At 39.2% G+C, this 14218-nt stretch overlaps 1 protein-coding gene across 1 annotated transcript; it reads right to left on the reverse strand.

Moving 5' to 3' along the window:
* Positions 1 to 39: 39 nt before the first annotated feature.
* Positions 40 to 14125, reverse strand: ubald1a (UBA-like domain containing 1a). Its single transcript, XM_039685379.2, has 3 exons — positions 13872 to 14125; positions 13299 to 13358; positions 40 to 1653 (listed from the first exon to the last, which is right to left on the reverse strand). Exons 1-3 carry the CDS (start codon positions 13977 to 13979, stop codon positions 1354 to 1356), a joined length of 468 nt encoding a protein of 155 aa, XP_039541313.1. The 5' UTR covers positions 13980 to 14125; the 3' UTR covers positions 40 to 1353.
* Positions 14126 to 14218: the final 93 nt, after the last annotated feature.

A 14218-nucleotide genomic window follows, 5' to 3' on the forward strand; every position in this document is an offset into this window, starting at 1 on the left:
TAACAATGGACAATCAATCCAGGAACAGAAGTCACACCATAGGACATACAATATTTATTCAGGAACACAAACAATGATAAGTTAATTATCAGGTAGTCCACAAATATTGTGGGAATGGTATCAATATAGTCAAACAGGGGAAAACATACATGGAAAACCATTTGGGAACAAGTGACCCCAAAAGAAAAGTTTGATCAGAAATTGGTGCAAAAAGGAAAATAAAACAAAAGATTTTTTAAAAATGGGTTACTGACTGCTTCTTGAAAATGATTGTTTTCATCCAATAGGAAATTAAACTTTATTTTAGATGTCTACTTTTTACATAAATACAAATACAAAAGAGGATGTGGCCAGGATTACAACTTAAATAGGAGATACTTTTTCTAAAGCTGTTAATGAGACAGAATTCCCGAAAAGCGTTCATGTAGAATTCCCCCAAAAAGCAAGAAACTACAAAATATGACATACATATGAATACATCATGCAAAGTGGCAAGTCTGCTTACAAACATGTTGTATAGTAGTCTGTTTTAATGTAGCTTTAGCGGTATGGATTTACTCTTCCCGACTAAGAAACAACACACCTAAACCAGCTAACCAGCTCCCCCCAAAACAGATTTAAATAAAACTGTGAACCATGAGTATAAAAGATCCAGATCTTTCAGACCAATCTTTACAATCTTTGAGGACATCCATGAGTTACTGCATATTGGACAAAGCAAAGCATCATGGAAAATCCGTTTCGAGTTCGAAAAAAGTGTGTTCAACTAGTGAGATTCCCTGATTGGTTGAGTAGAGTCAGGTGACCAGTGAGGTACGAAAAAAGTCCCATTATCCAATGGGGAAAGAGAAAATGTAAGTCCGATACACAATAATGTTACAAAGTGTGTAAGTCTCACACACTGTACACATGAACGCTTGCATTACTAGTTAGTTCAAAACCGCAAAAACAGATCGCTAATCCACATGCAACGTCTTGCATAAAGAACATCAGATAAAAGGATAAAAAGTAAAACGTGAGAAAAATTGCTGCCTCAGATGCTAGATGTCCATCTTTGAGAAAATACCAGAAATAATCCAAGGGCGCGATGATCATAGTCCCATATATGTTAAACTACTTTTTTATTATAGAAAAAAAAATTCAGTTGCTCTCTTTCTTAGTAATACAATGTGCGCTTGTTTCTTTATTTCTCTTATTACCTTTGTGTTGGCTTTCGCTCCTCTTCTGTAAATGTCCATGTCGCTCGGTTATTCTTGGTTGCGCTCTCTCCCCCTCCATGTTTTGGTGAGTGAGAGAGAGAAACCAGTGCCCCTGACCCTCGCTCCCCTCCCGTGGGCCGTGTAGTCCAGGCCCTCATCTCTCGGCCTCCATGGCGACGCTGGCCTTCTGTTCGGTTGCCGCTTGCTGGTTGACAGCCGAGGGCCAGCCTGGGGGCGGGTGGGCCTGTTGCGGGGAAGGGCCCTGAGTCCATAAGCCCTGCTGGTTGGGCACGGGTGGGGTCATGCCCCAGCTGACCGGAGGTGGAGGGGGCGAGGTGGCCATGCTGGGACTGCTGCTGCTGTTGAAGCTTTCTGAGGCTTTGAGTCGCGAGAACATGGTGAGGGCGTCTGGGAAGTTTGGTGGGGTCGCGGGTGTGTTGGCAGGAGTACACATCTGAAAACAAACAGATGAAGAAAGAATCACAAATGTGTTCTTTGATAATGCAAATCATTTTATAAATGCACAAATGGTGGTCCCTTTTGTGGGGACATTGCACCTACATGTCTACTCACTCTTATTTGAGTGTTAGTAGACTGGTAGTGTTAAGGGCCGTACACACATCGGGACAAATATCGGCGCACGTTATTCGCCAGCGTTTTTTGTGTTCACACCCAAGCGATTTTCGGTGACGATGAGCCGAGTGAACATGCAAATTCATTCCCTGACATTAGATGGCGCTGATTTGCTCTGAAATACCACTCCATAACAGTTCTCTTTTATCAAGATGTTGGTAGTCACTGTCGCGTTTGTCATATAGTTCTTTATGTTCTAACACCAACGAGATCAGCAGCTCAACATTCATCTTGCCTTCCATCTTCCTCGTCTTAATTCTTCCTGGCTGTGTAGACGGCGACGCTACTCGGCTTATGTCTTCTTCGTCGTTATGTATGTGTGCTCGGCAAGACCGTTTTGTGTTTGAGCGCCCCCCAGTTGTGTTTTACTGAAACTTCAGAAGCTCCAAACAAGTGAGCAAAAGCACCAATCTCATTGGTCGGATATTTTCCGAACCCGAGACGTTTTTTTTTAAAATGACGCTTTTACACGTAGCGTTTTACGTGTCGGTGTGCACACTCACATTGGCGGCCTTTGTTTAGTCATGAGGCGTTACATGTTGGCGAATATCACGTGCGAAATTCGTCCCCGTGTGAACCCCATACAAAACGGGACGAATATCAGCGCGCGTTATTCGTCAGCGTTTCTCAACACGTTTTTTGTGTTCACACCCAAGCGATTTTCACTGACGATGAACATGCAAACTCATTCCCTGATAACAGATGGTGCCAATTTGCTCTGCAATACAAATCCATAACAGTTAGCTTTTATCATGATGTTTGTAGTCTCTGTCGCGTTTGTCATATAGTTCTTTATGTTCTAGCACCAACGCTCTACATCCATCTTGCCTTGCATCTTCCTCGTCTTAGTTCTTCACATACACAGTAATTTCTTCCCGGCTGTGTAGACGGAGACGCGTATATCTTCTTCGCCGTTGCATATGTGTGCTCGGCAAGACCGTTTTGTGTTTGAGCGCCCCCAAGTTGTGTTTTACTGTAAATTCAGAAGCTCCAAACATGTGAGCAAAAGCGCCAATCTCATTGCTATGATAGATTTTGACGCAGCGCGTCAAACTAAAAAAATGAACCAGAGGCGTTTTTTTTTTTAAATGACGCATTTACGCGTGAACCCCATACAAAACGGGACGAATATCAGCGCGCGTTATTCGTCAGTGTTTTTCAACGCGTTTTTTGTGTTCACACCCCGTTTTGTATGGGGGTTCGTCACGTTTTGTATGAGGTGTTAAACGACGGCGAATAACGCGCGCGAAATTCGTCCCGGTGTGAACAGGCCTTTAGGGTTAGAAATGGTTGACGTACTTGCAAAGAAACTTATAGTCAGTAGAATTTCTGTTGGGGGACAATCAAAATGTACAGTTAGTAGTTATTAAGCATTAATAACTTAACATTTTTGTGATACATTTTGAAATACAAATCGTTTTTCATACATTTCTTTAATATCACTTCTGATGTATCATCTAGCTGACCTCAAAATTTTAAACAGGTCAGTATATATATTTTACTTCATACACTTAAATCAAATTAAATCAGTTAACCAGATCTTGCTCCACCTCTAAAATGGCTTTCCTTTTTGGCTGATGTCACAAACCCGTCATGTGTATAGATATCACAAAGAAAGCGTTTTCCGTGATTTAATCAATTCCCGATGTATACAATTAGGTCCCATCTTTTACAGATTACAAAAGTAAATTAAGCTACGGAAGCATTTCATGTAGAACACGTTCTAAACAAGCAAGCAGCTACAATATTTTACACTGGCAAAATTAAATTCTGCTAAGGTGTCCCAGCAGATCATCCCGACATTCCCTCCCTTCCTTCACATTCTTTCTACATGCGCTGATTGGTGCTCTTCTAATAGTTCTACTTCCTGTTTCTCATCTATGCCAACTCCATTTGGCAACTCCATTACCTCGGTGACCTTCCCATTGTCCTCTCTAAACCCGCTGTCCTCTGTCCACAGCAAAACTCACATGTACAGAGGTACACAATAGGCCTCGAGAGCACCCCCGCCATCCTGCAATATTTTTGGCGGGAGAGCAACATCACCAGAATAAACAATATTTCAAAGCCCACCACAAATGCGCACATGAGCAGCCTGTGGATTGAATTAGGACTAATACGTGGGGGGAAATCTAGAGATTTTGTGAATGAAATCTAAATGAATGGACAGCGTTTCATGGGATACTTCCTGATGTGCCCTTGCACAGGTATGAGAAACATGCCCATATTGTCTTACTGCAGCGATCAAATCCGTATCCGTGTCCCATCCTGTCGGCAACCTTGAATCCTGCCGCCTGCAGTTCGTATTGACCCATCAGTAAGGATATCTCGCCAAAAAACACAATCACCTCATTGTGGCTGGTCAAAAGTCTCAAATGGACTTCAGTGTCCCTAGATGGCTTTAATTCACAAAAGTGTTTACAACAGGAAGTCTGAGGGATTTAAAAAAAGCTATGAAGCTTTTAAAAAGGCTTTAAACAGCACTGAGGGTTTTTTTGAGAGTCACACAAAATGGCATCTAGTAATGCATCGGCCGTCAGAACAGCTGCTGCAGATGTAGAGAAGGTCAGCGGCTTAACACGGCCGTCAAACCGAGAGCAGATGCACCTGCAGATCCTCCATAATTCAGAAACATCGACAAGAGATGCAGTGTACAAAACAAACATGTTCTGGACAACAGCTGGGTTGCTGTGGAAATATTTTGGTTGTGAGGACAGATCTGTTGATGAGAAATGAGGTCAGAGTTGGCGTAGAAAAACAGAACCTGTGGTGAACAGCCCAGTCCACTTTGTTGCACTGCATTTTTGTTTGTTACACTTCATTTACTTGGAAACCTAGTGAATGTTTAACAGTTTTTGTCTGTTTTGGGACACTGTTAGTGTTAAAGCTGTGTGCTACCAACAGAACTGTAAGAAAAAAATGTTTTCAAATTGGCTTCTAAACACACCCCTTGTCTTTCAATGGTTGGACAAAAAGACAGCCCAGCCCCAAACTCTCGCCATTGGATAAGCCGATGTTGCAGTTTTGCTGGTTGGAATTTTTTTTACAGGTATTTTAAATTGCGAATTTCATTGTGATTTGGTTTTAGGGTGAAAAGAAATGTACGTATACTTAAAGGGTTATGTCCCGGCAGAAAATTACAACTACTTTTTCTGTTTTTCAACCTATTTTTTTATACAGACCCACATGTTATTATTATTTTTTATTATTATTTTATTTATTTTATTATTTATTTATATATTTTATTTATTATTATATTTTTCTAAAGAGTAATTCACTAACAAACGGCCTACATTGCCGGCTATATTTCTTTCAACATTAAATTCAATCAAAGTTTTCAATCAAGTTTTTAACATTGAATTAATATGGCATTTGAGTGGTTTCTGTTTTAAAACAGAAGTGCAAGTGTGAATGCCACAACACATATAAAGTGGGAAAGAGCTTTGCGATTGATTGTACAACTAGATTTGACCAAAAAAAAAAATCAGAGGTATATTTTACAGACTGCTGTAGAAAGAGGAGCAAATGGATTGCTGCAATTCACAGAAACAACTGGACTCAGACAGTGAAAGGTGGATTTGCAGTTATCATTTTGTGTCAGTGTGCTGAATTTAGGTGTAAAACCATACCCATAAATTTTGTATTGTTATATACATTTACAACAAGTCAATTAAATATGCATCATTGCATATTCTGCATTATTGGATTTTTTTAATAAACAATGACCAAAAAAAAAAAAAAAAAAACCTATAAAAGTTTTAGGGCTGGACAATATGATGATATATAGGCTATATATAACACTGATATAAGTGATCACTGGATTTAGACCTAACTATATTGTTTTTATACAAAGCGTTCACAGGCAAATTTGCTTTATTTTCAGGTCTATATTGCTTTTATTTCCCCGGTGTCAAAACATACATAAATGTCTGGCAACACGATTCCTGGCTGCATGTTAATATCCATGGATTACCGGATCTTTAGTAAGTTGTAAGGAACACTATTGAGTCCAACATTTAGTTTAAAATGATAAAATTGTTCGTTTTAGTCACATTTTCGCAGTTTCCCCTATTAAATCCAGTCACGCAGCAGATCTTTTGCCACTCAGTCAGGCTGAGGGGTTGTTGTTTTGGCGGGAAAGTGAAGTCAATGCATTCCCTCTATACCTAAACATACCCATCTCCGCCCCCTGATCCCTAACCCCACCCTTAACCCTACCCATCTCCACACGCTGATCCCTAACCCCACCTCTAAACCTACCCATCTCCACCCCTGAGCCCTAACCCCAACACTAACCTACCCATCTCCACCCCCTGATCCCTAACCCCACCACTAACCTACCCATCTCCACCCCTGATCCCTAACCCTACCCATCTCCACCTCCACCCCCTGATCCCTAACCCTACCCATCTCCACCCCCTGATGCCTAACCCTACCCATCTCCACCCCCTGATGCCTAACCCCACCATCTCCACCCCCTGATGCCTAACCCCACCACTAACCTACCAATCTCCACCCCCTGATCCCTAACCCTACACATCTCCACCCTAACCCCTGATCCCTAACCCCACCCCTAACCCTACCGATCTCCACCCCCTGATCCCTAACCCCACAAATCTCCACCCCTGATCTCTAACCCCACCACTAACCTACCCATCTCGTTTGATTTGTGATACCAAACAGGACCACATGGACATGCAAAAAAACAACATCAACAACAACACACAACCTAGACCTGCCAGGATTTTTGACGTTCATCTCCACCCCCTGATCCCTAACCCCACCACTAACCTACCCATCTCCACCCCCTGATCCCTAACCCCACCCTAACCCTGTTAATACACAATGAGCTCAGGGGAGGCAAGAGAGACGATACCTCTGGACTTTACCTACTGATGTCACTGTTAGACAGTGTTATTTTAGAAAAAAACACTTTAATCTCACATGTTGTAATATTTTTATTTTTTTATTTTTTTATAAGAGGCATTGCCTCCATTGCAAACACAAATTTCATAAAAATTTAAGTAGTTTGAGAGCATGTACAGGGAGACTCTATTACATCATTCACAGACAGTGCTTCATGAGAGTGTGTAGCTGCTAAAGTGTTCTTTTGACACAAGTAGCTTGTTTCGATTCTCTGATTTCATTGCAGATTCATGGCTAATAATGCAGCATATACAATCGATTATCAAACTCGTAGCTTTAGATTTATAAATTATTTTTAAATGAATGGGATTTTTACTTCCTGAACACAACTGTTGGACTCTATAATTCATTGACAATGATCCAGGTCAAATGTGGGATTTGGAAACAAGCATAGATTTGAATCAATAATGTGTGCCCGTTTCCAACATGAATCAATGCAAAAACGTGTTAAACATTAAACAGTGTGTTTGGTATTCCATGAGCATCCGTAAACATTGCATGAGCATCAGGGAAAATAAATAAAGAGTATCAATGTGTTTTCCTTTCTATTGTTCAAGTAGCCACACGGTTCCAATCCAGAAAACAAGCAGTGGGGAATTTATGGATTTCACATACGCTGAGAAAAAAACACTCAAAAAAAAAAAAGGAAAGCTGTCAAATTCCTTCGATCTGAAACAGTGATGCAATTCACTACTCCATGCTTATGTAGCTCGGAGGTTCAACTACAACAGTTTTACATCCTCACGCATGTATACATGACTCTGAGAGCTGGAATTATGGAAAGTGGACACATTGTAGCAGATGGCGTATGAAATATAATAATAAGGTTTGTAATGAGATAATTGACGATCACTGCAGTGTTCCATTGTAACACAGAGCTGCACTGCCTGATCTGCTGTACGCATATCTGTGAGTCTCTGAGACAAAGAAAGCTGGGAGGCATCGGCAATGCCTTCAGGAGCTGCTTTGATTTCTAGAACTGTAATTTGTAATCACATGCTGCAGAGATGCTGAGGTTTTTCCTGATCTCTGCACTCTATTATCGCGCATGTGTGTCTGTTCAAGTGTTTGCACATATATGAGCAAATCATCTCTCAGTTTGCGGCTTGATTATTAACCCGAGCGGTGGCACAGTACAGACCGATTTCAGAGCAAGAGGAAATTGAAAGTATTGTCTGAAATTGGATGGTTTTTATGATTTTACAAGACTTAATTAACACTTACTGTATGCTCAAATCAAGCACATGACTGGCCAATGCTGGCTGCAGTGTCCTCTGCCAAGTTATGTACATCGTAAAAGCTAAAGTTGTTCAGTTGGCATGGATCCCCCTTAAACCCTAAAGAGGTTAACCTTAAATCCAATTCGTTGTAAGAATGTTTGTATAACTATGACGAAATACTCTATACTTTAATGGCCTGTTCACACCAAGAATGTAAAGATAACTATAATGATAACTCCACGTCCAGACCAACAACGATAACTTACTGTTAATTTGAAGCTTGCAGTAATGTTATGTCGTCTGTAGCATTAAACGCACATTATCTTTACCCCTAAAACCGTATTCTGGACAAATGTGGGCTAAAATAGTTTGTATTTATTTTTAAAAAATACTTCCCTTGATCTGAGCGGTACAAGACTTGGCTACTTTTCCTAGTTGCCTCCTTAAAACACAATTTTTTTTTTTTTTTACTCAATTCTATACTGTTAAGTGGGTGAAAAAAAAACTCCTTAATCTTATATTTGGGTCAAAAATGGGCACCCATAGAAATCAATGGGAAAAACTGTAATTTAGATTCTAAAATAAGCCAAAATAAAACACCAGGTGACAGCAAAGTCACTTTATCTTTAGGTTTTAGCTCTAAGAACTTATTGGAATGATATTTTTAATGTAGTTAAAAAAAAAAAAAAAAAAAAAACATAAAAATAAGCATAATTTACATAGAAAATATGGTGCTTTTTGAAGTAAATAAATTCAAAAAATACCCCCAAAATTAAAAAAAAAAAATCCATAAATGGAGGATTTATAATAAATAAAAATTAAGATCACACCGGAGTCCTCTGTGCCCACATTTGTCCACAATTACAGGATTAAGGGCTATACGTGAATACAGTTTGAGGGCTACAATCAGGTGGATTTTGATTGGCTGTCAATGTTTCCATTATTCATCAGCTAGGAAAAAAATTCATTTTGAAATTCGTTTCAATGATATTAGTGTTCTGCCGCTAATGCTATATCTGCGGGGGTGGGTTCCGCAGTGATAAGTTTCAAGAGCATGCTAGCATACAATAAAAAGCTAGCATAGCATATGTTTTTAGAGGTTTTGATTCAGGAGACTGGAATCGTACACAACAACGGTCTCTACCAGCAGGGGTTATTTGGGCCATGGCATGCTAACCTCCCAAACCTTGATGTCTTGGTTTGACATGTGCATGACAAGCTACTTGTTCACACATTTGCAATGCATGCTGGGAAACAATGCCTGTAAATATGGTTTATGTGGTTTACTCTCTCTGGCACCCTAATAACACAAAGCATGAAATGCTTCAGTTCAAACATAGCCTAATCATTGTCTCTGTGTGAAATACTTCTGCATTAGGGCTGTGAAACACTTAATTGCATCCAAAATAAAAGTTTGTGTTTACATAATATATGCGTGTGTAGTGTGTATAATTATTTTGTATATATAAATACACACATATGCATGTATATATTTAAGAAAAATGTGTTAATATATCAAATATTTATATTTATGTATAATATTAATTTTGTAATATATATATATATATATATATATATATATATATGCAAATATTTCTTAAACATATACATGCATGTGTACATATATACAAAATAATTATACAGACTACACACACATATATTATGTAAACACAAACTTTTATTTTGGATGCGATTAATCGTGATTAATCGCTTCACAGCCCTATTCTGCATACATTGACTTTCCAGTATTTAAAAAAAACACTTAACCTATATTTTTCTTTATACTGTTTCACAAGGTCTGGTTGTCCCACTTCCCCAATTCACAGCCTCCACAAGAGAGAACATCTGCTCTCTTATAGGCAACATAACTGTAAGGTCATCAAGATAAGGAGCTTCACGCCATGATCATTTTAATCAAACTGTCCGTTAACTGCCATAAACTCGTCATTACTCTAACCTTTTCCCATCTCTGTCAACACTGCAGATTGTATCTAAATTTTTTTAATATTGTCTATTCTTTCTTAGGTCACACCCATGAACAAACCACAGTTAAAGTTACCAGAACATGTACTCCTCCCTCTCAGCCCCAATGCCAGGAAAAGAGCCTTTTCTACTCAGTGTGTTAAATCCTGTTTTAATTACCGCATAGTCAGAGCTTCATTAATAAATTTCCTTGAGAAAACGTTATTTGTCGAAAATGTGGATTGTTTACATTTTTATCCTTTGGTAATAAACCACACATTCTGCTTATGTTTGATTTCAAATATATTTAACTTGATTATGGAAATCAATAGAACAGATCTATACCTTTGTTTAATAAATTGATGACCTAAATTAAAGAAAAATAAATTATTTATCAAATATTCATACTGTTTTAGTCCTACTTTCTGATAACAAAGTGAATTTTACAGTGAATTACTGTGTTTCAAAACCTAGATTTCATTATAATAATGCATAATTACATTTTTTAGTGTGAGATCCAAATTTATTGAGTATTAGGCTCAGCGTGTGAGTTATGAGTTAACGTGGTCAGCAATTACTGTAGGATTACAGCCGCAGGGTCACTCTAGGAGACAAACATCTAACATTACATCTGTCCAGAGCATGATCTCAGCCCTTGATGACTTGCCCATTCACAACAATCACTTCCTAATAATTAACGTTTATTAGTAAAATGAATGAACAGCAATGCATTCAGATGTTAAGCTTCAGGAAGGCATGAACATGTGGTAAACTTTATTTGCGGCTGTGATGTTGTGCTTTAAAAAGAAAGGCTTGAATGAGTAGTTCACGCAAAAAAAAAAAAAAAAAAAAAAAAAAAAACACACTCACTCTCTTGTTAAGTGATTTTAAGTTCAAAGACTAGAGTCAACATCAGTGATTCATTTACAACAACCTGAAATCCTGTTTACTTAGGAACCCTCCAAACAAAACTATAGGAGAACACTGTGACGTAAGCACACAAGTATTTTAATACACTTATGACTTCACTTTCAATCAAAATAAGTGTGCCAAGGCAAGGGAAATTGTGGCTCAAACTTGATTAGGAGAGCATAACTCATAACATTAGTGAGTGTTGGCAGCCATGCCACAGAAATCACACCTCTGCTGCTTCTTGTGTTTTCACCTGGTCCTGGATTTATTTAAATGATGAGGCAGTGGACAAACTATCCTGCGTTCAGTGTCTTAAACAATGATCCATGTACTTCTGTATCCCCCAATCCCGTCTCACACCAATAAACGGTAAACCCCAAACAGAACTGATATCTGAAATATCCAAAAGAACGATTCACTCACAGTTCGAACATTTTTATCACTTGCAAGCATGTTTTTAATCTAGACAAGAACATTAATATTTTACAGGAAAGCATAACTAAAAAGATGTATCTTCACTTTATGAATTTGCATCACTTTTTAAACATTTTACTAAGTTCCAAGACTTTTCCCGGTCTGAACAACACTATTTAAAAATGTATACCATAAACATTAACATTTACATTTAACATTAGTTAACGACATTAGTCAAATGAACGACATTAGTCAAATGAACATTAGTTAACGACATTAGTCACATGAACAAACAATACACATTTTCTAAGCATTTAAGCTACGGGTAGGTTTACATGACGACGATGCACTAAAAACTGAACTTTTTTAGCGTACAGACGACAATGTTGTCAAACGATCGCAGTTCACACGGATCCACAAAAACGCAGTAGAGCCTTATAGCAGTACACAAGATCCAAGGGGCGGAGTCGGATCCAGATCTGAGGGATGGAGATGGGTAGGTTTGGGGGTGGGTTTAGGGATCAGGGGGTGGAGCTTGTAGGTTTAGGGGTGGGTTTAGAGATCAGGTGGTGGAGCTGGGTGGGTTTAGGGATCAGGGGGTGGAGCTTGTAGGTTTAGGGGTGGATTTAGAGATCAGGGGTGGAGCTGGGTGAGTTTAGGAGTGGGTTTAGGGATCAGGGGGTGGAGCTGGGTAGGTTTAGGGGTGGGTTAAGAGATCAGGGGGTGTAGCTGGGTGGGTTTAGGGGTGGGTTTAGGGATCAGGGGGTGGAGCTGGGTAGGTTTAGGGGTGGGTTCATGGATCAGGGGGTGGAGCTGGGTAGGTTTAGGGGTGGGTTTAGGGATCAGGGGGTGGAGCTGGGTAGGTTTAGGTATATGTAAGGTGGGATCTGGATCCAACTCCTCCCCGTGGATTTCATGTTCTGCAGTGAGGACCATCTCCAAAAACAACTAAAATCGTTGCATTATACATGCCAAGCAACTAGTTGGCGAAGTCACTCTGTAAAGAAACACTTTGCGGTTTGCGCTTATAGACTGCACTCATAATATACATGCGCAAGATGTCATAATTTTCACAAATACAAGTATTTGTAGTTTACATGAAGATGGTAAAAGTAATGGTGTGGTTTTTAAAAGCTATCACTTAGAATCACATTTTTGAAATACATAACTTGGACACAGAGTCACCTCTGATAACAAGACACTCTAAATTTGAATGTCAACATGAATTTTCTGAAAAGATGCTTTAAAACAATATGTACTGTGAAAAGCGCTATACAACAAATAAATGTGAACTGAATCCCATTTTCAAAAGTTTGTGTTTTCAGGCCCCCCAAAACGCTGTTGTCATGTAAATGAACGTCCAAAGAGCATACAAGTTTTCCGTTTTTAGTTGCGTGTAAGCTGCTCCTAAATTCAAGTTAATTTCATAATTCACTAAAGCATTATTAAAAACAAAAGCTGTATATATTAACCTTATTTAATGGAAACCAGCTAACATGAACAATGAACAGTAGGCTAAATAAAACCTTTACTAATAGGATCTTGCTGTATTGTATTAGTGTTAATACCTAATATTTCAAGTTTTTTCAGTGACAGAAGGATATTCCAGAACTCCATCATAATGAGACACATATCATATGTTCCCTTTTAATTAAGGAGTTAAACACTCGCCTTGTCAAGAAGACACTGATTTTTGCTTAACCGATATAAAACCCACATCCGTGATACTTTAACCTTGCGGCCATTATTTCATTTCAGTTATACTGCAACACTGAAATACTGCCTACCTCGGCACACTACAGTAATAACAGTGAACACAGCGCCTGTGTGTGTCAGAAAGTGTGTTTATTTCTGGAAGCCCCGTCTCTCCGCAACATGGCCGACACTATGGCTACAGCTTTACATTGTTATTGTTGCAGCCACGATATAAACTGAGAGCTCGTACAGTAGCAGAACAAACACGTGCAACAGAAAAAAAAAGTTAAATTCATTAAAGTAAACACTTAAATAGAGATCGCGGCTTCTTACTCACCATTTGATGATGGTGACCGTAAGGTATATTTGTCTCTTGAAAGAAGGCACTAAGGGCTGTCTGTGAGTGAGAGATCATAACACAACATTACTTCACATGCTCTATAGTAGTAATGTTTAAACATATATCACGCTATGTCCTAATGGGGAACTGATGGGGTTTCTCGTATTTTTAGCGAGCTGAAACGAAAGCTCAACATTGATACACTCTGCTGTATTGTAGCCTAATCTGTCAGTGGTCATCTTCATTGCATAATAGCATGGGAAGCTATACTGTGTCATGGGGAAGGATTAGTATTTAATCTGGAGTAAACTCTAATTGGATAGTAGTCTATCTCTGTTGAGTTTTTCGCAATTGTTATAGCCTTTTAGGCTATTTAAGTGCATTTTTAGCTAAAAAATAAAACACATTCATAGATTTGAATTGCCCAAGGATGCAAATAAAACTGGTTTGGGTCATTGTTGTTAGTCATGACTAGAAATGGCAACTAGACGCGCGACAATGTATACAGTGCATCACATAAACAATGCACTGGTGTGTATGCATGCATAGTGTGATCTCCGCCGCGCTCACCTCAAACTGCCAATGTGCCGCTTGCAAAAGCTGTTTCGCCTGGTCTGCGGCACATCCAGCTGTCAGGACGAACTGGTTTATCATAACTTGATGCTTGAGTTCATCCATATTCGCTGGTGTTTATTTCCGAGCCACGAACAACAGTGCTTTACCCGGGACAGGATTTTTGAGATTTAGTCTCTCCGCTTTTCTCTTTCAGTCGTCCACCATTACAGCCGGTTAAGCAAACACAAATATTTACTGTAGGAGCGCTGGCGTAACGAGCGCCTTGATGATTGACAGCGTGAAGCAGCCAATCAGAGAGGGGCGGAGGTCATGGGAATTGTATGCGTAGGCCCACGTTTGTT

This window comes from Pimephales promelas, chromosome 17, assembly GCF_988280905.1.
Source record: "Pimephales promelas chromosome 17, fPimPro1.hap1.1, whole genome shotgun sequence".
Lineage (NCBI taxonomy): Eukaryota > Metazoa > Chordata > Actinopteri > Cypriniformes > Leuciscidae > Pimephales > Pimephales promelas.